Genomic DNA, 26,308 nt, shown 5'->3' on the forward strand with positions numbered 1-26,308 from the left:
ACTCTCAGATGTGATCGCGTAATGGTCAATGTAAATTCTCTGGTCTACTTTGATGCAGACTCAATACAGTTTAGCAGGAACTGGTTTTTCATCTGGTACAAAGTTTCCCCATGCTGAATTCAACGAAATTCTACTTCTCAATGCTTTAGGCTCCACTGCATTTAAGAACCAAACAAGCATTTTTAACAGCACTACCAACTGGAGTTGAGGATCATCATGAAAAAGACAACATTCTGGGATCTCCAAGCATCGATACACTGATGTTCACGGACAGATTCTCGACAGATGCTGTGAAAGTTCTTTCACCTTCTGCAAAATCCATTAGAACACTGAATTTCGGCTACATTAATGGCTCTATTGATGTTTCAAAGCTCAAGTAGTCTACTTATGTTGCAAGTGAAAATTTCAGTTGATGGTCTATGAAGAGTTCGAAGAGGATTTTGAATCGTTGTTGGTGGCGATGAAAGCAGATTTTGAACTTTGAACTTTCGAGACGAGAACGCTGGACTTATTTTGCATGTGTGTTCCTTCGAGATCGAAGTAGCTTCACTAGACCTGAGCCTCAACGAGCTATTGAACTTGCCATTGCTACATACTGCGAAAATCACCGCATCTTCAATAAATGAATTAGGAAAGAGGAAACAAATTGCAGACCTATGAGTCGCTAAATGAATTAGAAAATATTTTCCGTGGTTTGGTAAGCAAATTCTCATTTGGTCAGAAATTGCTCATGCGGATGCTGGCCGTCTCTCATGGCATGGCCGGCAATGACATGGATAATTGCTTTAGTAGGCAAATCCTTTCCGTTTACTCGTTCTCAAGTAGGTTTTTCGTATTTCGACCGAAAAAAAAAAAGTAGGTTTTTCGTATGGGCTACAATGTGATTGCAAAAGCTTCGTAGCTTGTTGGGCCAGCCGAAGCCCAACGAGCCCGAACCAGATTCGGATCGAACTGGGAAAGAGCGTTCACCGAACGAAGCCCGACCCGGCCCGAGAACAGCGGGCCTAGCAACAAGACGGGCCGCAATTCGTCCGCGGCGTAGCCGCGCTCAGGTTTGGTTTTGCCCAGAACCGGGGGGAATCGGGCCGGGACCAAAGTTCGGCCCACATATACGGCCCAAGATTCGTCCAAGCCCGCTCGTTTATCCCTCGGGCTTAGGGTCGGGTCGGGTCGGCCCGTCGAAGCCCGTTTCGATAAACCCTCTCTATCTCTCTCTTCGAGTTAAACCCTCGTACCGAACGTATAATAGTTTTGCCCACGCAGCTCTCCCTCCACGCCGTCTCTCTCGCTCTCTCTCTCTTCAAGCTCCGCCGTGCAGTCTCTCTCCTCTCCTCTCCTCCGCGGCTGTGGAGGATTCGCCGGCCGCGCCTCGCCGGAGGAGCAGGACCGTCCGGCGATGGCGACGTCGTCCGATGCTCAGGCCGTCAAGTCTCTCAACAAGTCGCCCGGCCGCCGGCGCTTCGTCGTGAGTCCTCCCTCTCGGACATCCTCGGTTTTTCTTTTTCTCGACCGCCGCGAAGCTCGTGCTTCTACTACCTCGGGGAGCTCGCGTGATTTTTCTCGGTTGTTTAGGTCGTTGTTTACCGATCTCGATTTCGCGGAAGTCGCGAGGAGCAGTCAATTAGCGTGCTGTGTTACTGTTTTTGTCCCATGATTGCCTTTTATAGTAGAATTGGTTGTGCCATCCGGTCGAAGGAAAGTGAATTGATAGGAGAACTGCCTTATTGTGCTCACAGCGCTTTGATAATTATGTCTTGAGTTTAGCTTTTCGTTGTTTCTCTGCTTGCGTGTTGGTCGGCGGATGTTGATTAATCCGGTGACGTTTTCTTGTGGATAGTTCAAAACGTTCTCCCAGAGGTTGGAGGAAATTGAGATCGATGTCTACAAAAGCCTCGACAAAGTTAAGGCCGAGCCTTCCGAGGGATCATCTTTTTTCAGGGATTGCCTCGTAGAATGGAGGGTATGCAGCTTTTCACGTTCTTTCCTTCTTTCCCTATAATCTTTTGGGTGTCTCCCGATAGTTGTGAATTCATTACTGAAATTATCAGCAATCAATGCGCAGAAGTATGGAACGGTTGCAAAACAGCAATTTTTTTTGGGGTCTTGAGGGACTTGATATTTTCCTTTGGTCTCAGGAGATGTCTTTATGTCCTCTGAGGTTCATGAGTGGAAGCATGAAATGATTGCTAACTTTGCTTTGGGTGGAGTTTCTGCTCATACGGAATTCTTGCATGTGGAATATATGGTCGTTTCTGCTGCATGTATGAATTTAATAAGTTAGGTCGAGATAGCTCGCCTGCATTAGGCATTGCACCAAAATCTGTTCTTCTAGCTACCAAAGCATGGTAATTGTTAGAGGGGTCATGATAGTTTTCTCCTTTTGCAAGGAAATAGATGATGTCGAATTGCTCGTGGGCCAATGCTTATTATCTTCCTTTATTAGGATTTGGTTACAATGTCCTTCTCTCTCTCTCTCTCTCATGAGTGTTTGCAAATGTATGCTGTAATCAACGCCTTGATGTCTTCAAGTATTAGTGCTAGGGGCGGAACGGAGGTTGGCAAGTCAAGTGGGGGAAGTGAGTATAGGGTCGGATTAAAATTCAATGGGTTAGCTGTCTCTTACTCTAGGTCTGGAGTTGAAGGTTAGATGTTATAAAAGTTCATGTTATGATAGAGGATGTGGAGGTTGGTGCTTTGTTGCCATTTTTCTTAAGTTTTCCATCACTTTGGTTGGTCACGTTGGTTTTCTCCAAAATGGTGTCAATCATGTAAACCTTTTGCTTTGGAAGTCCCTTAGCTGGCAGATATTGAATATTTTCTACTCAATAATTTGCTTTCATTAATTTGATGGCTCACTGGCTGGTTTGGTTTTAGTTCCAGTTGACAGTGGCTATGCATTTGTGAAACCACTTGACCTTCTACGTTCGGGCTTCAAAATTTTCTTGGAAGGGGCCTTTCCTGAAATTTTATCTCTAGGTTTAATTGCTTTCTCTGTCATTCACTCCTTCCCATCAGAGGAAGAAATTGCTGTCCTGAATGGTAAACTTCTGATAGATTATGCGGTGATTTTTACTGAATCAAGTTGATGTGGTATTAGCAAATGCTTCGAATTTGTTGGGTTGATCATTGGCTGCAATTCTTTTCTCCCTTCTGATCTGGACATGGTTCCTGATATTACATTTCAGGAATTAAACACTGCAGAGGATTTTATCTCTTATTACGAGGAGATTATGCCTTTAGTACAGACATTGCCCTTGGTTTTATTGCACAAGGAAATGATAATGTCAAAGCTTTTATCTAGATTACAAATGAAGGCGAGGTTATCACTTGAACCAATTCTCCGGTATGGTAAAGTTTACTGCCATGAATTTCTTTTTATTTTGGTGATATTAAGCTTTATGTTGGTCCACTCATAATTCTAATTTGTGAGTCATGATTTTACTGTGTTTTGCTTAAGTTTATTCCCTTGCTTTTGATTTTCTTGGGGATGCTATGCAGACCTATAAGCTGGAGAGAGCAGATGATTTATGTCCCTCACTGATATTAATAATCCTTGAGTCGTTCACTTGCAATGAAAATGTTTTGTGGATAAGTCAGCAAGATATTGGCTCATATCACTGCGCAGGGTTTGAGTTGTGAATAAATGGTTTTTTGGCAGAAATGAGAGTTATTAGCATGTATACTAGGCATATACACTAACATCCAGCGATGAACAATTGAAAAGGTGAAAAAAGAGAATTAGGGGCTTGGCCCGATAGTGGTGGTCCCCCAGTACAAATACCCAAAAGATGTGGGGTTGGATTCTTAACTTCTCTTTCTATACTTGCCTAGCCATGGGAAAAGCAAGGGAGAAATAGGAGGAGAATAGACATGCTTTCCTAATTAGAGCACCCCAGTCAATTGCATTTTTACAGTATAAGTTTTTATCTTTTGAGGTTAACATCATTCTAGAGAGTGTTAGAGGAATTGTGTCCATACCTCTTGCTGTTTTTTATTTTTTATTTTATTTTTTTGGGTTGTTGTGGAAAGAATGAACAATTTAACAAAATAATTTGTCTCACTGAATGTCCTGCTTATATACACTAAATGAATACTTTCTTTGGTTTTGTTTTATAGGGACATTAGCATTTACTTGCATTCTGAGAAATTATTTAGTTTTTTTTTTGGTTTCAAATGCGTTTCATTTTCCATCATTTGAAGTTGACAAATATTTTGTTTTACCTTGATGTGAATACAGGTTGCTTTCGGCTTTATCTAGAGATTTGCTGGAGGATTTTTTCCCGTGAGTTCATGCTTTATCATTAATTCGTTTTGTTTGTCTTTAAGTCCTTTTCTCTTTTCAATCGTGCAACTTGACATGTGATTTCATCTCTCGAAGAAAAAATTAATCTCAACATAACCTTGTAGGGCAAATTTGATATATTAAATGCATCCAGGGTTGCCAATTCTGATCACCACAAGATAGACCATCTAACAATTTTGTTTCACGTGAGCAATGAGTTTTCTCTTTTTCTATATTTTTCTTTCAGGAGTGCAAGAGTTAGATGTCTGCCATAAAAGATATTGATGCAATTGACTTCTATTTGTGCAGTTTGTTTTCTAAATCGATAAGAATATTCTCGATTGTAGTCAATGGAAAGTCTGTTGTTTTTAAATTGCTCTTTACAGTTATCACTTGCCAATATTCTTAATAGTAGGGAGACGCATTTGGGACTTGAGACACTGATAGTTTCCTTTATGACTTCATGAAGAGCTTAAACTTAAGTCTTTCAATAACTTGTAGATACGTGCAACTTAATCGATCAATTTTAAAATATCGTTCAATCGCTTTAATGAAAACCTGCTTAATTTTTTCTTATTCATGATGGAAATAGTGAATAATAGATATATAAACTAGTCGAGTGGATTGGGTGGTAGAATTGTGGACTAGAGGCGACTGTGGCAGTGGTGGCTGTCATGCAATAACGATATTCTGATGGAAAAGTAGTGATAATTTTGTGAATGAGCTGCTGATGTCTACAGTGGTGGCCAGAATGGTGGTAGTGGTGGTTGATAGTTGTTGGTAGGAAGTGCTAGTGAAATTTGTAAGATGGAGCAGTGTTTTGGACAGATAGGTGTGGAGATGAAGGTGGTGATTATGCTGGTGGCTGTGGCCAAGATAGATAGATGTAGCCTACATAATGATATTTACTTTTAGAACCTAAGCACTGCAAGTTCAAAATTTCATATCAATAAGTACTTGATAACTATGTACAACTCGTATATTTCAGATGCCAACAAAAGAATGATGCCAGCAAAAAGATTTTACATTTTTCTCAACTATTGTCTTTAAGACTTAAAATTCAGGTCTTAAATATCCAATAGTTAGTTCTCAGTTTTTGTCAAATAGTGCAAGTTATTATCCTAAAAGCAAGAGGCACAGTGCAACGCACCTGCTTACGTGTCGTGTGCTGCCAGTGCTTTGGTTTCTTACTGGGATGTTTCCTAAACCATGTAAACCATTTGTAATACGAAGAAATACAAAGCAAAGCATATTGCTCACTTAGGATTTAGCAACTGGGGCACAGAAGTTTGGAGAAGAAGGTTAAAAGATTTCTGATCTTTTCAGAATTTACGAATAAAAATTTAAATTGTTTAATTCCCACTGATTGGTTGGGTTTTTTAACATATGGAGGAGAACTATAAGTAGATACTAATAGATGGTATTTTCAGTGACAATATGTAGGGAAGGGTGAGTAGAGGTTTTACCATTGTGTAGATTTTTTTTAACAGGTGGACACATGCTTTTCTGCCCATAAGGTGATTAAATATCTCTTCCCTTTCATTACAGTAAAAGTAAATAGTATTTAGGTCTTGTGTATGCTCATGGAAAGCTAATCATCATAGAACCTTGGGTAACATTCGTGTTGATAATATAATTGGTTTCAAAGACCAAACATATATTGAGAAAACTAAAGCACCTTTATTATATTAATGGGTTAAGAAAGCAAATTATCAACAAGGTATAAAAACTCTTTCCAGTTTTAGGTATGAACATCAGGAAACAATTTTTCTTCAGGTTTGAAGGTGAGGGTCGTTTAGAATTACTCTCCATAAGAGGTTCTTGAAGTTCACTTCAAATTTGACCAGAAAAAAAAAGTTCACTTCAAATTGAGGGGTGAGGTTTTTCAGAGTTTTAGGCTCTGTTTGTTTGGCGGAAAATGAATGATTTGGAAAACATTTACCAAAAAATGATCGCTTGTACCGCTTGAAATAATTAGCCAATGGAAAATTCATTATCAACAATAATTTATGTCTAAACATTTCCATGGATGATGAGAATATTTTCGTTCATTTATTTTTATAAGCGATTTTTTTTAAGAAAATGTTTTTCAAATCATTCATTTTTTGCGATACAAATGGAGCTTTAATCACACCGGTGTCTTCAGTAGGCATTAACAGAAAGCATATGTTCTAGACAGGTAGTTTCTCCAGTAAAACTATGATCTTGACACCCTTTAAAGAGATGAAATATATAAATCCTTTCAGAATTTATATTTGCCATCTACACCGTAAGCAATGATTCCAAAATGTTTAAAGTAATTCACATGACTAATGTGATAAGTCTTTTAACAAGTATTGAACAGTCAAATTTTGCTGCAAACTGCATAAAATTTTTGTTATTACTTTCAATCACACTTGGTGGTAACAAGAATATATTCTTCATGGCAATATTAAAGGCTGTCAGCTATTACCATTGAAGAGCCTCACATGCAAATATTGCTTAAGACATAAAGATAGATAGGTCACAGTATGATTAATTTTTACTATTTTTTTCCCGTGTCATTTGTATGTTCTGAGTGAACATTGATAACACGTGATTCTGTTCATTCTCAAGAAGTCGTAGTATTTGGTTGTGAATCAGTCCACTTCATGCAGTTTAAATTTTGCTATTGATTCTTGAGAGATTTGAGCTTTTTAATCTAAGAATTGGATTGAATTGAATGATATGACTGGCTGTCCCATGCAAAAGTTGTATCCGGAATAGGGACTTATTTTACTGCGGGCCCCACCTAAATTTTTTTTTTCCATCCGTGACCCAACCTTTGCCAAATATAAAAGGGAAAAGGAAGTTGGGTTTTCTTTTGCTTTTTGGAGGACGACACTTGAGTTTGTTCTTTTCCTATACCTGCACATAGCTCTGCGGACTACAATTTACATGATCTTTACTTAGATACATTATATATTATTCCAACATGATATACTATTCCTTAAGTGCTGTGATTTGGAATTCTCTGTCCCTTTTTCGGGCGATTTGGAACCCCAAAATCAACGATTCCAACATTCATAAACCGTAAATGATCATCTTACTTTCAGGCGAAATTCGATATAGGAATATACTTTAGCAAGAATTGACTAACTTTTACTATATTTGGAGTCTTTAAGTTATGGATATCAATATGGATGTTGCTCTTAAAATGACCAATTAATCATATTACGTTTGAAAAAAGCCTACTCTATTGTACTACACTTCAGAACTAGGGCATGTTCTGAAATGCCATTGCCATTTTTTGTATGAGAGCAATAATGGTCTCTATTCTACTTTTTTTATTGACTGTGCCATCTATCGATGGCTAATAAAGGACACTTTGTCTTCTGAAAATCTTATGATATCTCTAAAATCGTGCATTGGTAACTTGATTCTATATATAATCAATTTGGTATACTTTTGCCAGGTTTTTACCAAGGATTGTTGATTCATTAGTTTCTCTTCTCGAAAATGGTGCTGATAAGGAACCTGAGATTATTGAACAGGTTTCATCCATTAAATTTGTGATGTTTTTGAGACTATGCTTTTCATTTTGATTGGCCATATTAATGAGCTTTCCTTCTGCAGATCTTCTGCTCATGGTCATCTATGATGATGTATTTGCAAAAGTATCTAAGACGGGACATTGTACATGTGCTCAAGTAAGTAATGTTTCATGGATTGATCTTGTGATAGACATGTAATGTCAACCTTCTGGATATGAGAGTTTCGCTCCTTTTCTTTTAGTTTCAATGGGGAGATATATCAATGTCTTGGTGGGTAATTTGGTCTATATGCACTCTAACATCTTGTTTGGGAAATGACGTGTTTGTAGAAATGAAGTATTTGAGTCTGTTTGTTTGAATCATTCTTTCTGATTAAGATACTCATTTTAATCATCTCTTTCTTGAAGGATTACCATCAAATTAAGATATTATGTTAAAGAATATGTCCAAGAATTTATGGCAGAAGCAATGTCATTCTTGCTAAGGAATGCACCTGTTGAAGAGCTTATAAAAGGTATGAGAATGGGTTTGCATCCAAACATTTATTGTTTCATTATCTGACATGAAAATCCTGTGTTGTTTGGCTGTAATACTCAACTAGTTGTTAGCATAGATCAGCATCATTTTCTTCAAAATGATCAGAAAAAAAGAGACTCTTCACATAACGAGTATGCTTGTGCTTGAACATGTAACATCTACAGCAGAATAGTCAATACAACAGGACTTTTTTGTCATCAAACTAATGCTAAAAGGGAAAAGTCATTTGATTGTGAAGTATTGATTTAATGCGAAGAAAAGGCTGCCATTTGGTCAGTTATATTTGGGGAGGCTAGTCGACTCACGTTTGCTTGAAAAATGACGTGATATATTAATGTCTGATGTCTCAAGTAGGAAGCATTGTGAATGAAGTAATAGAATGTTCTAACCATTTCCTTCCTGTCAAATCGTATTAAAAGAACGTAGTATGTCCTTTTCTCTAGTGGTTATAATGTGAAAATACCCAATTTGGTATTAGATGTGCAGAGGAAAAGGTTTATAAGCAATACTATGTCACCTTGACTATCTTTAATAACCTAATTGAATCCCTCTGTGCGTGGTTAAAATGACACAAATGATCTATGAACTTTGGTCTAATGTGTAATGTCGTCCCTAAACTTTTAATTTATTCAATGTGATCCGTAAGCTTTAGCCTAATGTGTAATGTCGTCCTTGAAGTTTTAATTTGTTCAATGCGGTCCTTGAACTTTTGGACATGTTCAATCTAGTCCCTAAACTATATAAAAATGTTCAATGTTGTCTTTCCATTAATTCAAGGACGAAAATATTGAATATTTTTATATAGTTCAGGTGCTAGATTGAGCTTGTGCCAAAAGTGCAGGGACCACATTGAACAAATTAAAAGTTCAAGGACGGCATTTCACAGCAGAACAAAGTTCAGGGACCACATTGAACAATTAAAAGTTTAGGGAAGGCATTGCACATTGAGCCAGAGTTTATGAAATTTAAAATGAATCTGTCTTGATTTTTGCTGTTGCTGCATTTGCAAAGATCTTCCATCACTCAAAACTGTCTAGAAAGATTGCTTAGGATGCTGATTGTGGCTAGATCTCCATCACATTATAGGATATATGCCCTAGTTTTACATGATTGTTGCTAGTTCTTTTATAGCATGGATAGTTTCGATCTAACTTTCTTCATTCCGAATATTCATTTATAAAGGCAATTAATACGTGGTTTTAACTTCTTTCTTTAGCAAAAATGTGGAGGAAATCTGCTTCCCACGTTTAATTTATTTCGTGAGTTTAATAATAAGTCCCCATGTAGGTTTTATTCTTACTAGTCATGTTATTGGAGCAGGTGTAAGAAAGCTCATGTTCGAAGTTGTGAAGAAACAATCAGTTGAGAGAAAAGCTGGTGTTAGTGCACTATTGTATTATACTATGAGAGGAACATCACTGCAGTTCCATTCAAAGGCAGAGCGTGTACTGCGGATATTGCTGGATAATTCAATTTTCAGGATTGGCGATAAATTCACCGAAGGCAAGTTTCCTTTTCTTTCCTCTTTGAACAGTTGACTTCGAGTTAATATACCAAAACAAATTTTTTTTGGATCAAGTACCAAAACATTTTTCTTCACTCATAAATTTTTTGCAATTTTGTTGCCTTTCTTATGGCTGTATGTCTCAAGCAAGCATAAACATTCTTACTATACTGACAACCTGACACTAGACTTTGCAGGACATTGATTACATCATTGTTTATCTGATAACTACAATTGCAACTTTTTCTTTGTTTTCCTGTATAAAAATTGGCATTATTGGTAGTAGTTTGTATTGTCTCTTTATTTTGACTTTTTTATTATTTTTATTTAGATCTTCATCTTCATTTATTCTTTTTGGAGCTTTCTTGCATTTCCAATAAAAGAAGATTGTGCTCTTCTAGGGCTGTAAACGTGTGACTGGATTTTCCATTGAACCGAAAGGTTTCTGGTCTTGACTCTCTCTCTCTCTCCCCCTTCCAACCCCACACCACGCAAAAGCAGGTTCAGACACTATTGTTGAGGTCATTGATGCTACCTTCCGAAGGTTATATGAAGAGCTGGAGTCCGAGGAGTTGACTTTGTTGTGGAATTGCTTGTATCAGGAGACCATTGTTGCTATAAATAACAAAAACTCTTCCTACCTTGGTAGACTCTTGACTTTATCAATCTCGAACGTCCAGTTTGACGAAGGACGCAAAGTTTTAGGTAGTTTAACAATTCACATTATGATACCTTTCTAATTTAAGTTACCGAGATACATTTCTTGATTTTGCTCAACATCTTGCAGATTATAGGCCGCTTCTTGAACTCGTGACAATGCTTGTGCAAAAGCTTTTCGTTTTTCATGGTTCCACAGTAGCTGAGGATGGTCTTGTCGAGGTTCTTGATAAGGTTCTGAAGTTAATGCTAAGTATTGTTGATGGGCTACATCGTGCTAATGACTCGTCTGCTCTCCAACACTGCTGTATGCAATGGACTCCTCTATTCGCGTTGCATAACTTGAGGTAATTGGTTTAACGAAATACTTTGTGTTCTCCTGTAACTTTTTTCGACTTTTCCGTTAATATCTTCACACTATGGGTCTTGTGGCTTTCAGTTTGTTGGAATTTATTGGAGAAATGCTACTGAAGGATTCTTCAATAGTGAGTGTATTCCGTGCCATCATTTTGAGGTAACATATCCTTTTGCACTGTCTTATTCCTTTTGTGATTGCATAGATTACGGCCTGTTACTTCTACCATACCCCGATTTCAACTTTGCTGGTGGGACTACAGGACACTGGATAATTTAATTGAAAATTCCCTGGAACAAGTGATCTGTCTTTGCCTCTGCTTATCTGAGAAAATGCAAGTAGAGGTTGACATCCATGGGGTATTATTTGGAGGACATTCAAGGATTCAGCTAATTGTGCAGCAAACTCTTACCAACTGGATATCTTTGATAAAGGGTTTTAGAAATGGAGATCGCTTGTCTGTTCAACTTGATGAGACTGAACTGGCTTTGCTGTGGGGAGTCATATGCTGCTATCCCTATGCCTTTGACAGTCCGCACAATGTGGCCTTGTTAATGGACCTGATCAATGAAATTGATCAGCTTTTAATGGCCCAAGATGGTATGATTTGTTTTTGTCTCAGCATATATTTCAATTTTTTGCTCTTAAATGCATCACAATGGATGGCGAGCTACTTATTTACAAGCAATAGTACATGAATATACTTCACTTTCATTTGATAAGCTTGTAATAATTATTCTTATTTATGTTCAGATAAAATCCTAGGTTTTTCTAGGCACACCTGGCAAAGCCTAATTGGTGCTGCTATAAGTTCCCACCACAGACTATGTTGCGATACAAAATCTGGGTTTGAAGATGCAAATAAGGTCGTGCAACTTGCGAAAAGACACAAGTCATCTCCTCAAGTGTTGGTAGCTGTTGCTGATTATCTTGATTGGGTGCATGGGTAAGTTGAACAGCTTTGCTGCTTAGAATGCTCTTTGGTAATTTGTTTTTCCTTTCTCTTTTGCAATTCTTCAAAATATGTTCTTTTCCCAATCAATCAAATTTGTGCATGTGTAAATCTCTGTCGCTATCTTCCTATGATAGGCCTAAATTACAAGAAGCTAGTGACACATACCATCAGGAGTTCGAGACAAACAAGTTTGCGGAGGCAGTTGATGTTTTTGCAGAAAATTTGTCTCACTTTGACAAGAGGATTCGCGTCTCAACTTTACGAATACTGTGCCATTATCAGCCTCTCAGTTGTGATATCTGTACTTCAGATCGACCTGTAGGGCTGAAAATGAGTAATGAAATTTGCCAGACTTCCCATGGCATTGGTCTGGGTGGTAATGTATGTATTTTATTTTCCATCTAGTGAGTTGACTTATTCTTAACATCACTGTTGTGTTCTCATGTTTCATCAATTTCAGGTGCTTGAGCTCCTCCTTTCTATTGAGACAATTCCTCTTTCAGTTTCTACCAGCAGGAAAGTGATCCTATTGATCTCTAAAATACAGACGGATTTATCTGCTGGAAGGATTGGTGAAAGCTATGTACCCTTGCTTTTATATGGGATAATAGGCATCTTTTATAACAGATTTAGTTATCTGTGGGCTCCAGCATTGGAGTGCCTTGCTTTTTTAATTAGCAAACATGTTGGAACTGTATGGGACATTTTTATACGGTATCTCAAAAGCTGCCAATTGTTTTTCAAAGCTTCTCGTGATCATCTTAAGGAAGTAACTGCTGAATTGCCTGACAAGTCAAATGGTACGTGATGCTCCAGCTTTACGATATCTGATAGTGATACCTTGTACGTTGTCTCCAGTACTTTTGGTGTAGTTATCTATTTCAGATGATTTTTGGTGTCACTTCAATTTTCAAATGATCTGTGGTGATAGAGTAGAAACCATTGTGCATTTAAGCTTTTGATGATTTGCTGTCTTATTGGCTTATGTAAGAAACTAATGTTCAATTTTTCATGGTACTGAAATTTCAGGCTTGGTAGAGCGCTTTCATTTGTTTACAAGTCCAATGGTGGATAGGACACCTATCGAGTCGGTATTTTCACTGTTGATCCAATCTCTGCAAAAAGTTCCAACTATTGTTGAAGCTCGATCTCGGCAACTTGTTCCTCTTTTCTTGAACTTTTTGGGATACAGTGATGACGAGCATTCAAGGTAGTCACTTTGGTTGCTAAACTTTCTTAAAGCAGTTCTTGCACCTAAACCTGTGGATTATTCTTTCACTCTGTTTGTTGCAACTGAATGCCATGTTCATGTGAGATGCAGTGTTGGTTCATTCGATTCACGTGCTTGTAAAGGAAAACAATGGAAGGGCATCCTCAAAGAATGGCTGAACCTGCTAAAATCGATGCGCAATCCTAAATCCTTCTATTGGAGTCAGTTTCTCAAAGAAGTTTTGCAAAACAGGTACTTGAGGTTGTCAGATTGTGCCTGCTTCATTTATCTTTGGCAATGTTTTGGAGTATGCTTGTGCAAAGATTAGCAAGCTTTATTACTAATTCAATGTCCTGTTGTTTTGACAGGCTTCTGGATGACACTGATCCTGAAATACAGATGAAGGTTCTGGAGTGCCTCCTGACATGGAAGGATGAGTTCTTACTGCCTTATGAGCAGAATCTCAGGAACTTGATTGATTCGAAAAGCTTACGGGAAGAATTAACTACATGGAGTTTATCCAAGGATTCTAATCTGATTGAATATGGTCACCGAGCTTATATTGTTCCTTTAGTCATCCGGATTTTGGTGCCCAAAGTGAGAAACTTAAAGACATTGGCCTCGAGAAAGGTATCTATCTCGTCAATCAGCGCATAATTACTTGGTTTCAATAATTTCCATAATTATTTTTCAAGTACAGCGAGGCAGAATTCTTGTACGTCTTGGTGAATTGAATTTTTTTCCCTGCTTATTCTGACTCATTCAGCCGTTAGATAATTTACACCTTTTTGCTTCATGTCAGCACAAGAGTGTGTATCATCGGAAGGCAGTTCTTGGTTTCATTGCTCAGTTAGATGTTAATGAGCTTCCGCTTTTCTTCGCGCTGCTGGTAAAGCCTTTTCAAGTTATTGCCATGGGAAGTGATGGCACGCAGAATTGGTTTGTGTACTCTGCAAGCAGTTCAATGGACGACTTTCTGCCATTTAACTTTTTGAAGTATTTTACTGCGGATAATATAGCAGCCCTCTCTTGGAAGAAGAGATCTGGTTACTTGCATGTAATTGAGGATATTCTAGTGACCTTTGATGAATATCATATAAACCCGTTCCTTCAACTGTTAATGGGTTCTGTCATTCGAATTTTGGCTTTCTGTACATGTCAATTGGACAGGAGAAAGAGCAAGAATCCGTCTTCGTTAAATGGGTCTACTAATCTAAACCAGGCTTGGAATGAGGACACTGGAGCTGGGGATAATCTTCTGGTAATTTCTCTATTATAGGTGAAAATGTTGCATTGACTGTTCCAGATTTATCATTTATTTACTTATTGGTAATATTTCCTTTTATATGGAGATCAATAGAGTATAAAGAAAAAAAATCAAATTGTTAGATCAGCTCTCTGCAGTAGGTGAAAACGATTGGGGTGAAATTTGAATGGAAACATAAATTTTGCATCTTTCTCAAGTTGTTGTCTCTAGTAATTTATCTTGTCAAATCCCTGATACGGGCAGATGACTAGCTTGCATTCGAAGCAAGAAGATATAATAAAGCTTCTTCACTTATATAATTCGTGAGAGATCTCAGCATTAATCCCAAAATGTCCCCAAAATCGACATAAAATATCAAAGTCCCCCCTATTCCTAATTTTATCTTAGATAGTGCCTAAGCTTACTAAGAGTCTGTCAAATTGCCCGAAAACCGATCCGCCATGAGCAAGCTTCTATGGCATCAATTCCCGTGCAGCTCAGATGATTCTTTGGTGCCGACAAGGAGGCTTGCTCTGTCAAAAATTGGCTAACACAGATCTCATGTGACTAGTGGAAGCTGAGAGTTCTTTTCCTGCAAATGTCCTCCTTGTTGGCGGCAAAGAATCATGTGAGAGACACCAGTACCGAGTCTAAATTACTCACGGGGCAGATCGCTTCTGCCACTAATTGCTACACATTAGCAAGTCTGAGGGTTAACGGTCACAAAATTGGGTGCGGACGGAATTATGTCAATGTTCTTTTAGGGGCATTTTGGGATCAAGGGGTTGATATGTTCTCCTCTTTTATATAATTATGTGTATTTCCTTTTCTTTTTGTTCATCTTTTTCACTTTCTAAAGCTCAAATTCTATTTTGAAGGTGGGTCTGGAAAGTAAGCAGGTCAAGGATCTGAGGTCTTTATGCCTGAAAATTGTTTCCTCTGTTTTAATTAAGTATGAAGAACGTGAGTTTGATGGTGACTTATGGGACCTTTTCTTCCATTCGGTGAAACCATTAATTGAAGGCTTCAAACAAGAGGGTTCAAGCAGTGAGAAGCCGAGCTCACTGTTCTCTTGTTTTCTTTCTATGAGCAGAAGCCACAAACTTGTATCCCTGTTGTGTAGGGAACACAGCCTGGTCCCGGATATGTTTTCAATGCTGGCTATTACAACTGCCTCTGAAGCGATTATATCAGCCGTTTTAAAGTTTATAGAGAACCTTCTCAGTCTTGACAGTGACTTGGGGGAAGAGGACAGTTGTGTTAGAGAAGTTCTACTTCCTAACCTTGAGGAACTTACTTGTAGTCTGCATTCTCTTTTTCTTGGTGATTCTCCTATAAAGAGGTAAAACCATACTTTGCACATTAGTAGATTACGCCACTTACGTCTCTTGTTAGAACTATATTTTAGTAGTTTTGCTTAGCTTATCTTGATTAATTTGTGCTGGATTAAAGTTGTCGAGGTTGAATCTTGTTTAGTTTATGGCCAATGGATAAATCCGGTTTAGTTTGTCATAAAATCTCTTTCTGATAATTTTGACTCTTAGTCTAACACTTTGAAAGCATGTTCACCTTTTCGTCATTGCGTTAAATTTTGGTTTACTGATGTATTTTGGGAATTGCACGCTTTTTGAAAGTGTGCTTGGACAATGTACTGCTCTCTTCCTATAAGTTCTTACCATCCGAAACAGGAAAATGAAGCTACAGAAGAAAAGAAATATTGTGCATTCATGCCCATATATGCCTTGCGTATTCATCTTTGCATTTCATGATTGGTCTAAGAGGCATAAGTGTCAAGTAGGCATTTTAGATGTGATCCAGAAGTGTGAAACTCTTGTAGGGATGGAGTCAACAGCTTCAAGCTGAGAAATTGTGCTTTCTAATGTGCGACTGACTGTACTGTTGTCTTGTTAGGAATTGCTTCTATTTTCCTTTTCACTTTTGAGTGCTCTTATGTGGTACTGTATAACAAAATAATAAGTGGAAATATTAAGATACTGTAAGTTTTGTTTAAATGCTGCATGCAGTGCTGTCGTACTTCTTTAGCCATCTCTGTTGACTGTCTTGAGCTCTGCTTAACGATTGCCAATTTCTTCTCTAAAAATCTGTTGGAGTTTTAAATTTGCAATACCATGCCAAATGGTACTAACAACGAGAATTTGATGGTGTTCTGATATGTTTCCTTGTATTCTCTAGAGTTCAACCTTCTCAAAATACAGCAGTAGGATTTGTTGGACCATTTCTTTTGTTTTGGTCTCCGTTACTTGATAGGCCAGCAAATGACGGTTTTAGAGTCATGTTTTGTCCTATAGACAAAGACTCTGGTGAACATATCCAATGTTGGTTGTTTTTAGCTAAGGTGCATTTGTTTTGCAAAAAATGAAGGATTTGGAAAATATTTTCCTGAAATTGATCGCTTGTATCGCTTACAAAAATGAATGAAAGAGTCATATTTTTATCATTTATGAAATTTTTTAAACATAAATTGTTGTTGATCTTGAAAAAAAACTTCATTGACTAATTATTTCAAATGATACAATTGATTATTTTATGGAAAACGTTTTCCAAATCATTTATTTTCTGTGAAGCAAAGGGAACCTAAGTCTTAGATGTGAAAGACTTGTATAATATCATCTTATCCAAAAGAATGTGCTTCTCGTTCTTAGTAGTTCATTCATTAAGTAGTAGTCTGAAGTGTTTACATTGTAAATCAATCATTTCCAGCTTTTATTTGTTGTAACAATCATCTTTCCATACAATGATGAACAAAATAAGAAAGAAAAAAAAAAATCCTTGGTAGGCTTGGTTATGCATGAATGTGGATGATCCAATTCCGGTAGAAAGCCAGTTTGAAGAGGAAATTGAGATTTGGGAAATAGTGGCATAGAATAATCAATTTTCTTTTTATAAGAAGTTATGCTATGTTCTGATTAGTCAAACCTGTATCGTGGATCTATGGAATGACGCTACTGCAAATAGTAGGCTTTATTTTTATTTTGGAACTATGTAAAGGAAAGAAGTCCGCTCTTTATTCTAACTTCCTCCCGTTAATTTGGAAGGTAAAGTTAGTCAAGATGCATGAAATCTGAGAGATTAATGATTTTGATTTGTCGTGACAGGAAATTGATCAAACATCCTGGGGAGTCTCTGATAAAAGTATTTAAATTTCTACCCAAGTATGTGAGCAATCAATCACTAGGAAGAAAGATTATGGATGTTTTACTTCTGTTCTTGTCAAAGGGAGCTCACAACCCTGGTAAGAAACTTCAATACTTACAGTGACTATAATTGTCATACACTTACATTTACTATCTAACCAGTTACATTTTTTTCAGATGTTTATCGAGAAATTCTGCATGTGATTCGAGACTTGTTACCTGTCTTGGGTGGCATATGCAATAAGGAGATTCTGGTTGCAGTTTCTCCTCTGCTTAGTTGGGTCGAGTTGGATATGCGAGTATCTATTTGTAATCTTCTCGTTGCTCTTGCTGAAGCCGACCATTCTATAGCTGTTGTGGTAGTATTTGCCCTTCCCTTGAATTTTCTTTTGTATTTTTTCTAGGCGATTTCATAGTTCTTAATGGTGACTACTTTGTTGGACTGCAGGGAAAACTCATAAACGAATTGAATGCAACCTCTTCCATGGAAATAGAAGGCCTTGACTATGACAGAATAACGAATGCCTATGAAAAGATTAGCTTCGATCTGTTCTATTCTGTTGAAGTGGATCATGCATTAATAATTTTGTCGCAGTTTGTCTATGATATGTCCTCTGATGAATTAATCTTAAGGCACAGTGCTTATCGGTCGTTGCACGCTTTCATTGAATTTTCCACCAAGATCATTGACCGTGACACAAAGGGTGTAGAAAAAATGCTAGAAGGCATGGTGGTTCATGACAGTAGTTGGTGGACAAAATCATCTGTCGAGCGCATTGTTGATAAGTTCCTCTTGAAGCATTTAGGGGAGGCAATGAGGAAGAAAGCACCAATTCGTAAGGTATTATATTTTATGTCAGTGGGTATAATCTCATGGTTTAGAATGTTGCACTTGGAACTCCATTAGTTATGCCTAGAAAGATTGCGCATGCACATTTAAAAGAGACATACATTGGCACTAAAAACGAGTTTCTTTGTGCCTTTCTGATTGTAGGATGTGTCCGGAAGAATGATAAACACACATTTAGTACAGTTTTTTAAGTCATTTTTCTAAGTTGATAGTTGAACTTTCCCCTTTTATATTGATTTTGTCGAATAGCAATTAATGGTTAGGTGTCATTATTAGGCACCCTGTTTTAACTTTGCCTTACATTTTTAAAGGAATGGATGGATCTGCTACGAGCGATGGTCTTGAAGCTCCCTGAATTGGCAAATCTGAATTCGTTCAAGTCATTATGCAGTGAAGATGCTGAAGTAGATTTCTTCTTCAATATTGTTCATCTGCAGGTTGGTGTCAGCTTTCTGTTGCCTTAAATTTAAAATGGACATTTGGTCTTGGCTTCGATGTACTTGTTGTCTGACTTTTTGGTTGCCCCTTCTGACTATGTAGATAAAACTTCCTTTTAGTTTTGAATAATATAGCTAGTGTAACTGTTTTTTCTTTATAAAAACCAAAAGAATCCTATGAGAGCAATATTTGCTTTCTGCAAAAGTATGTCAAGAGGATGTTCTATCTTGATCTTCCGAGTACTTCTGATATATTGATTATTGTGATGACAGAAGCATAGAAGGGCAAGGGCTTTGTCACGCTTTAGGAGTGTTATAAGTACCAGTAGCATGTCCGAGGTACTTCTGTCCTCATGTTAGTTGTGATTTTAATATCTGATGTCCATTATTTGAACGATAATTCTACTGTCAACTTCCAGGACATCCTTAACAAGATTTTCATCCCAATGTTTTTCAATCTGCTGTTTGATGTTGAAGATGGAAAGATAGAGCAAATAAAAAATGCATGCCTAGAGGCCCTTGCATCAGTCGCTGGTCATGTGGGATGGAGGTCCTATTATGCATTGCTCATTAGATGCTTCCGACAAATGACCACAGATCCTGAGAAGCAGAAGCTATTGTTGCGTTTAATTTGCTGTATTTTGGACCAGTTTCATTTCTCAGAAGTCAACTTTAATCGAGAACCCATATGCCCTTCCGAAACTGCTCTAGATGCAGTCAAGATGGGTAATGCTTCAGTTAATTTAAGAAAATGTACTTCAATTGAAGCCCTGGAGATCCAGGATTCCCTCCAGAAAAATGTGCTACCTAGGATACAGAAGCTTCTCAACTGTGACTTGGATAAGCTTAATGTTAATATTAATCTAGCAGCACTCAAGCTGCTAAAGTTGCTTCCAGGGGACACATTGGATTCACAGCTTCCGACTATCATTCATCGTACGGTAAATCTCTTGAAGAGTCGTGCAGAAAGCGCTCGTGATGAAGCCAGGTCTGCTTTAGCAGCTTGTTTGAAGGAACTTGGGCTGGAATACTTGCAATTCATACTCAATGTCCTGCGTGCTACACTAAAGCGAGGATATGAGCTGCATGTACTGGGTTACACATTGAACTTTGTATTGACGAAGGTTCTTGTGACTCCCAGTAGAATAAAGTTGGACTATTGTTTGGAAGGTCTTTTATCAATAGTAGAGAGCGATATCCTTGGAGATGTTTCTGAGGAAAAAGAGGTGGAGAAGATAGCATCTAAAATGAAAGAAACTAGGAAACGGAAGTCGTTTGATACCTTGAAATTGATTGCACAAAACATCACATTCAGAAGCCATTCTTTGAAACTTCTTTCTCCTGTAACTTCTCAGTTACAGAAGCATCTGACTCCAAACCTGAAAGCGAAGTTGGAGAGCATGTTAAGTCATATTGCAACTGGGATTGAGTCTAATCCTTCCGTTGATCAGACCGACCTGCTCATTTTTGTATATGGCCTCATAGAAGATGGAATAAACAAAGAAAAGGGTCAGGGTGATAATTTGACAGTTCCTTCTGGACAGAAATATCATAAGGATAACATGAGGGGGAACAGAGTTTCTATGAGTCAGGTGTTTCGAAATGACTCTCAGGGTTCACATATGATTACAGTGTTTGGTCTTGGATTGTTGCATACTCGACTAAAAAATTCAAAAATGGACAGAAATGATGTAAATCTGCTGTCGATGTTGGATCCTTTTGTTGTGCTGTTATGCAGCTGTTTAAGTTCTAAATACGAAGATATCTTGTCAGCATCTTTAAGATGTTTGACTCCTCTGTTCAGGCTGCCCTTGCCATCTTTTGAAACTCAGGCTGACAAAATTAAAGGAGCGCTGCTTGATATTGCCCAAAGTTCTGTGGATAGTAGCAGCCCCCTAATGCAGTCATGCCTCAGATTATTAACTGTGCTTCTCCGGATGACCAACATCACACTTTCTTCTGAAGAATTACAAACACTGATACAATTTCCGATATTTGTCGACCTCGAGAGGAATTCTTCTTTCCTTGCCCTGTCTCTACTGAAGGCAATTATCAGACGCAAGTTAGTGGTACCTGAGATATATGATGTTGTAAAACAAGTTGGAGAATTGATGGTAACTAGTCAAGTGGATTCTATACGTAAGAAGTGCAGTCAGATTTTATTGCAATTTTTACTCGATTACCATCTATCTGAGAAGCGGTTGCAGCAACATTTGGATTTTCTGCTTTTGAACCTGAGGTGAGTACTTATTTGAATACAGAACAAGGTTTCCTCTGATGGGTATCCATTGACTTACTTTGTACATTTCAATGCAGGTATGAGCATTCAAGTGGAAGAGAGGCTGTGCTTGAAATGCTTCATGCTATTATTGTCAAGTTTCCTAGTAGCGTTCTGGATGAGCAGTCACAATCATTATTCATCCATCTGGTGGTTTCTTTAGCAAATGATGAAGATAACAGAGTTCGCTCTATGACTGGTGTAGCGATAAAACTTTTAGTCGGGTGTATAAGCCCTCATCCACTTCATTCTATCCTTGAGTATAGTCTTTCTTGGTATTTGGGTGGGAAAAAGCAACTCTGGAGTGCTGCAGCACAGGTAGATAATCAGGAATCTGTCCATAGTTCCAATAATTTACATCTTCTGTGCTAGTGTCAGGTTATCCATGTTCCATGTTCCTTTGTACTACACTTTGCTTCCTGCTCTCTCTCTCTCTCTCTCTGTCTCTCTCTCTCTCTCTCGGCATGTCGGTACATACAAGTAAGTGGGTGAGACAGTGATGGAAGCCATGGTGGTATTACATTTCGAGTGTGGAAATATTGGTGCTCTGCATATTGGAGAGAACTTAGGATTCTACATTACCATGTATCCATAGAAAAGTCGTGGACTTTTCAAATTAGAGCCTTTGTTCGTTGATGATACCGACAAGATAGGATCGAATGTGTTGCCAGTGAAGGCCTGTTCTTTTATGGAGTGATAATTGTTGCCGTGGTCTTTTTCTCAATTCACTATCTTATCTGTCAATATATTTCTGTCTGGACTTTGTACCATCCAAAACGTAGTTGTCTCGGTTCGTTCTTTGTATTTTGAATTGAGTTTACTTAATCCAGTGCTTTTGGAAGCCACCGTAGTGGCTGATGTTATTTTCTGTTTCTTAAAGAGATGCATCCATACAATTGCTTTTATTTGTACAGGTCTTAGGGCTTCTGGTTGAAGTCATGAAGAAAGGCTTTCATAAACATATTTCTAGCGTATTGCCTGTAGCTAGAAGTGTTTTGCAGTCTGCTGTCAGTTCTGTTGCAAGTGACCAACTGGATCTCCCTGATGAGGCAGCTATTCCTTTCTGGAGAGACGCATATTACTCTCTGGTTATGTTAGAGAAAATTTTACATCAATTTCAGCATTTGACTTTTGAAGCAGAATTTGAGGTATGAACAAGTTCACTATTTTTGTCTGCATGTGCCACCTTTTGTTGTTGTTTGTGACATGTCTTTGTCCAATGCCATAAACATCTATGAGTTGCACCTCACTTTGATGTTTCCATTTTCCAGTCGAGTTTTTGGGGCTTTTCCAGCCACTATAGTTTTGTTTTTGGTTCTTTGAGAATAGGTTTGATTTGATTTGCCTATGATAATTTCTGCCTCCTGCTTGAACATTCTAATACCTCCGTAAAACATAAAAGACAATGCCATTCTGTTTGCTTCTCTTAAAGCGCATGTCCTGACGCTCTATTACCTTTCACCTTTCCTGCTCAGCACAATCTTTTCATGTACAGAACTGCCATTGCATTGGTTAATGTTGGCATTTTTATTCTTGGGCTACAATAAGACAGAAATAGCTAGCTGAATGTGAGAACTGTGGTTCCATTTAGTTACATGAATCACTTATTTATGACTTGTTAACATTGTTGATAGTTTTGAAGCTAGCATGAGTTGTGTTTATATTGCATGTAAGCTGATGGTTTGACACATCCAGCTCTTCTTTTAGACATCAATCCATCTTGATGGTAGCTTGTTAACTTCAGGAATTTTTCTGAATAATATACAGTTGAATGGGTTTGATATTTCCTTTTGTTTATGTTGGATTTTTTTGGGTGACACTGTCCTTGTTTTGTGCAAATAGGCTGGCTATATTTTGAGTTGTGAAAACGAGTATTTCTAGGTCTTCTTTTTGGGTCATTTCTTTACTTTTTGTAGTTTCAGTTTGCGCATGGACATAGTTTAGGATAGGGCAGAGTGACATTATAAGAACCATCTAGCGGAACCCACTTACTGGTAAAAGGTTCAGAACTTGTTGGGTAGTTTTGTGGTCGTGTATTTCCTGTTTTCTTGATGTGCGCGCATGTGTGTTATTATTTTTATTTTTATGGGGGGAGAGGGGGGGGGGGGATGGTGCAGAGAGTCTTACATATTGCAATCTTTCAGGATATCTGGACAGCAGTGTCAGAGTTGCTGCTGCATCCACATATGTGGCTACGCAATATATCCAGTCGTCTTCTAGCATTTTACTATGCAGCAATAACTGATGTATGCAGAGGAAACAATGAGAAGCAATTAGGAGACTTTCTTCTAACGAGAAAAAGCAGACTTTTTCTGATAGCTGTTTCCTTGTGCTGCCAAATGAAGACGCAACCTGTGGATGATGCAGCAGGACACCTCATGATAGAAAATATTGTTTTCTCCATTAGTTGTTTGAATTCTTTGATGGGACATGTTGAGTCTCTAGCTTGCAAGAAGTTTTGGCTTACTCTTGGACAGGATGAGAAAGTTTGCTTTCTCAAAGCGTTCCAGTTACTCGAACCAAGAAATGGAAAAGCCATCTTTGTCTCTCTAACATCTGGTTTAGAAGACCATAACGATGGCCACTCTGGAGATGGTCGATATTTTCTTGTACGCAGTTTGCTTAGAAAGTTGGGGAAGATTGCCCTTCAGATGGACCATGTTCAGGTACTTCTCTTTGACAAAGAATATGTGCAAAGACGCTTTAAAGCTTATCCTATGGGAGGATCTTCTTTGAAAAAATTTTCACCGTAGTGTGGGAGCCTTGCTATCACTTATCTTGTGGTGTTCTGCATGGCCTCAAAGTCCCAGGAGATGCTGCTAGAAGAAGGTGCTTTAAGTGCCTAAAACAGGGGCTAGGATTATCGTGTCAATTTCTTTCTGCTGAAGTAATAGTAAGGAGGGAATGTCAAAACCATGGAGAGATGAAATTTTGAAATTGACAAATATTTCATTCCCAGGTTATATACTTGTCATGGGAATTGTTGCTCCAGATAGCTCTGGAGAGATTTCAAAAAATGCCATTTAATTGAAAGTGGCAAGAAGTGTGATGGCACAAAAAAAGGACAATCATGCTAAAACAAATTACAATTCATTCAAACACCCTCGGGCCTCTTACCCCTCTGTCATTTCTTGTATGATCTTAGTCCCTGTTGTGTTTCTTAATGTTCCTACTCTTTAATAACATTTTGTGTTGCATGCAGTTGAAACTTGTCTTCAGTATATTCCAGAAGTTCTCATCACAAATTGGTGGTGAAGACGCACTGCAGTATGCATATGAGTTGCTACTACCACTCTATAAAGTTTGTGAAGAATTTACTGGGAAAGTCATATCTGGTAAGTATGTTGATTATGTTTTTGAGAAGTTAGGCATTTTGATAAAACAAATTGCAGAAATGGGGCTTGATTTTTTATTTTATTTTTTGGGTCAAAAGGTTAAAAACCTGTGGACTACTAAATCGTTTGGTCCAGGGATGAGAGCTTTTCCTTCCTAGTCCCGGGGGGGGGGGGGGGGGGGTGCGGGGGGCAAAAAAATGCAGAAACTTGTATTAAGCCAGATAAAATCTTAAAGCCACAATCTAATGAGGGCTAACTTCTATGCAAATGTTAAATTAATCTTCACCTCAGTTAGTGTCATTCTTTTTGTTAAGTCTGTGATGTAGAGGTAAGGGGTCTAAGAACCCACTCTATAGAGGTGACAAGACAAGTCGATATGCCAGCAAAGCTAGAGCTTAAAGTTGCAAAATAGGATTTTGGTCAGGTAGTTGTTCATGAGTGGTTGTGAAGCCAAATTAAAATGGATTGAAAGAGGATATAAGTTCTCAAGTTTGTAATATGTTTTTCAGGTGGTATGCTACCTACTGGAAAAATCTGACAAATCTTTCTTTTCTTTTCTGGGACTTGTCTCGCAGAAAACTCGAAACAATTAGCTCAAGAGGTTTCTGAGTCATTACGAAGCAATTTGGGCCTCCAGAATTTCGTGCAAGTTTATGGCCAGATAAGGAAGGATCTTAAGCACAAGAGGGACAAAAGGAAACAGGACGAGAAGCTCATGGCTGTGATCAATCCAGTGCGTAATGCCAAGAGGAAACTGAGGATCTCCGCCAAGCATAGCGCCCACAAGAAAAGGAAAATAATGACCATGAAGATGGCGAGATGGATGCATTAGAAAACAGGAGCATATCATTCATGGACAATGGATGCATCTTCGTGGACAAGAGAGGCGATCTCCCAACTTTAAGAAGCGCCTCTGATATACAGTCTACTTTTGGCTGTCAAATGCTGGAGGAGCAGAACAATGGTTGACATGACGCAATCTCATCTATCGCGCACGAACCAAAGAGTTTCTTAAAAACAGTTCCCGAAGAACGACTTTGCTGTCACCTCTGTCTGTTTGCGAGAAACCCTGGAACCTCCCCCCACCAGCTGTGAAAAGGGAGATTTAGCACCTGTGGAGAAAGTGAGGCTGTGTCGTATTGCATCGAGGAGCTTTCTGCAGTAAGGCTGTGATGCTGCAGTAAGATCGGGTGTTCAAGGACCGTGTGCTGGGGCATCATGGAGAGGTCATTCTAACTTTGCTCGGTAACTTATTTGTTTTGTAGAAAAGTCCTATTTGTGCGAGCCGAAGCTGGCTCCTTAGTTGAGGAGAACAGAACGAGGTCCCTTCTCTCCGGACTAAATTACCGGACTTGGTTAAGTCTTAGTTAGGTGCGGGGTTGAAATTCTTCGCGAGTAAACATCTCTTTTGTGGTGTATAGATATGTATAGCATCTTATATTAATTCATTCTTTTTACAGTGGCATAACTTGATGATGCTCGTTGCAATTGCATGTGCTTGTTGTTGCCTTCTCACTGGTGGAACTACTAGGAAGTAACAGATGCTTTGCTAGTAAAAGCTTCCGTTGCTGCCTTATGATAAAGAGTACAACAGTATTATCTTTAGATGTAATGACAGCTCTCAGTTTGTCTCCTCTATAGCCTTCTTAGTTTAGGACAGCTCCGATTTAAGATTATAAATTGGATTTTGCACTGTGGATTTTCATTGGAATTCATGAAATTGTTGAATTTGACATCCGCTTCAAATCCGTTCTGTCCAAACCTTCTAGATAACGACAGCTCTCGGTACTCAAATTTTGTCAAATCTAGTTGGTCAGCTCCATACTTTTTTGCCAGGGCAATTCCAAGACCTCGAAGGAAAAGTCATGTCCATGGTTTTTCAGGTATAGATGAAAACTCAGAATGTCTTGATTGGTTTGCTCTCAACAATAAGATGGAGTTAGGGTTTTGAGTGCAAGAGATTATTTAAAATCTGGATGGAGGTATTTTTTAAAT

General features: G+C 38.3%; 1 protein-coding gene across 1 annotated transcript; it reads left to right on the top strand.

Annotated features, from left to right (window-relative positions):
- Positions 1-1,244: 1,244 nt before the first annotated feature.
- LOC115683427 (uncharacterized) lies at positions 1,245-25,781 on the top strand. Its single transcript, XM_030607967.2, has 31 exons — positions 1,245-1,465; positions 1,838-1,960; positions 3,186-3,343; positions 4,238-4,282; positions 7,716-7,794; positions 7,877-7,950; positions 8,202-8,308; positions 9,652-9,834; positions 10,337-10,540; positions 10,623-10,839; positions 10,932-11,006; positions 11,110-11,447; positions 11,601-11,793; positions 11,937-12,183; positions 12,263-12,602; positions 12,832-13,012; positions 13,124-13,264; positions 13,381-13,642; positions 13,815-14,273; positions 15,137-15,600; positions 17,375-17,511; positions 17,591-17,772; positions 17,862-18,254; positions 18,575-18,700; positions 18,974-19,039; positions 19,120-20,939; positions 21,017-21,296; positions 21,893-22,126; positions 23,123-23,644; positions 24,181-24,313; positions 24,889-25,781. The coding sequence occupies exons 1-31, from the start codon at positions 1,397-1,399 to the stop codon at positions 25,143-25,145; spliced, it is 8,109 nt and encodes a 2,702-aa protein (XP_030463827.1). The 5' UTR covers positions 1,245-1,396; the 3' UTR covers positions 25,146-25,781.
- Positions 25,782-26,308: the final 527 nt, after the last annotated feature.

Source organism: Syzygium oleosum, unplaced genomic scaffold, assembly GCF_021117445.2.
Source record: "Syzygium oleosum isolate NSW1041296 unplaced genomic scaffold, Sole_v2.1 Sole_v2.01, whole genome shotgun sequence".
Lineage (NCBI taxonomy): Eukaryota > Viridiplantae > Streptophyta > Magnoliopsida > Myrtales > Myrtaceae > Syzygium > Syzygium oleosum.

Excerpts from the sequence above, each read along its gene's own strand:
- LOC115683427 (XM_030607967.2), top strand. The coding sequence starts at position 1,397 with ATGGCGACGTCGTCCGATGCTCAGGCCGTCAAGTCTCTCAACAAGTCG. Across the intron at positions 17,512-17,590 it reads AAAGGGAGCTCACAACCCTG|ATGTTTATCGAGAAATTCTG; the intron begins GTAAGAAACTTC and ends CATTTTTTTCAG. Across the intron at positions 18,701-18,973 it reads TCAATATTGTTCATCTGCAG|AAGCATAGAAGGGCAAGGGC; the intron begins GTTGGTGTCAGC and ends TTGTGATGACAG.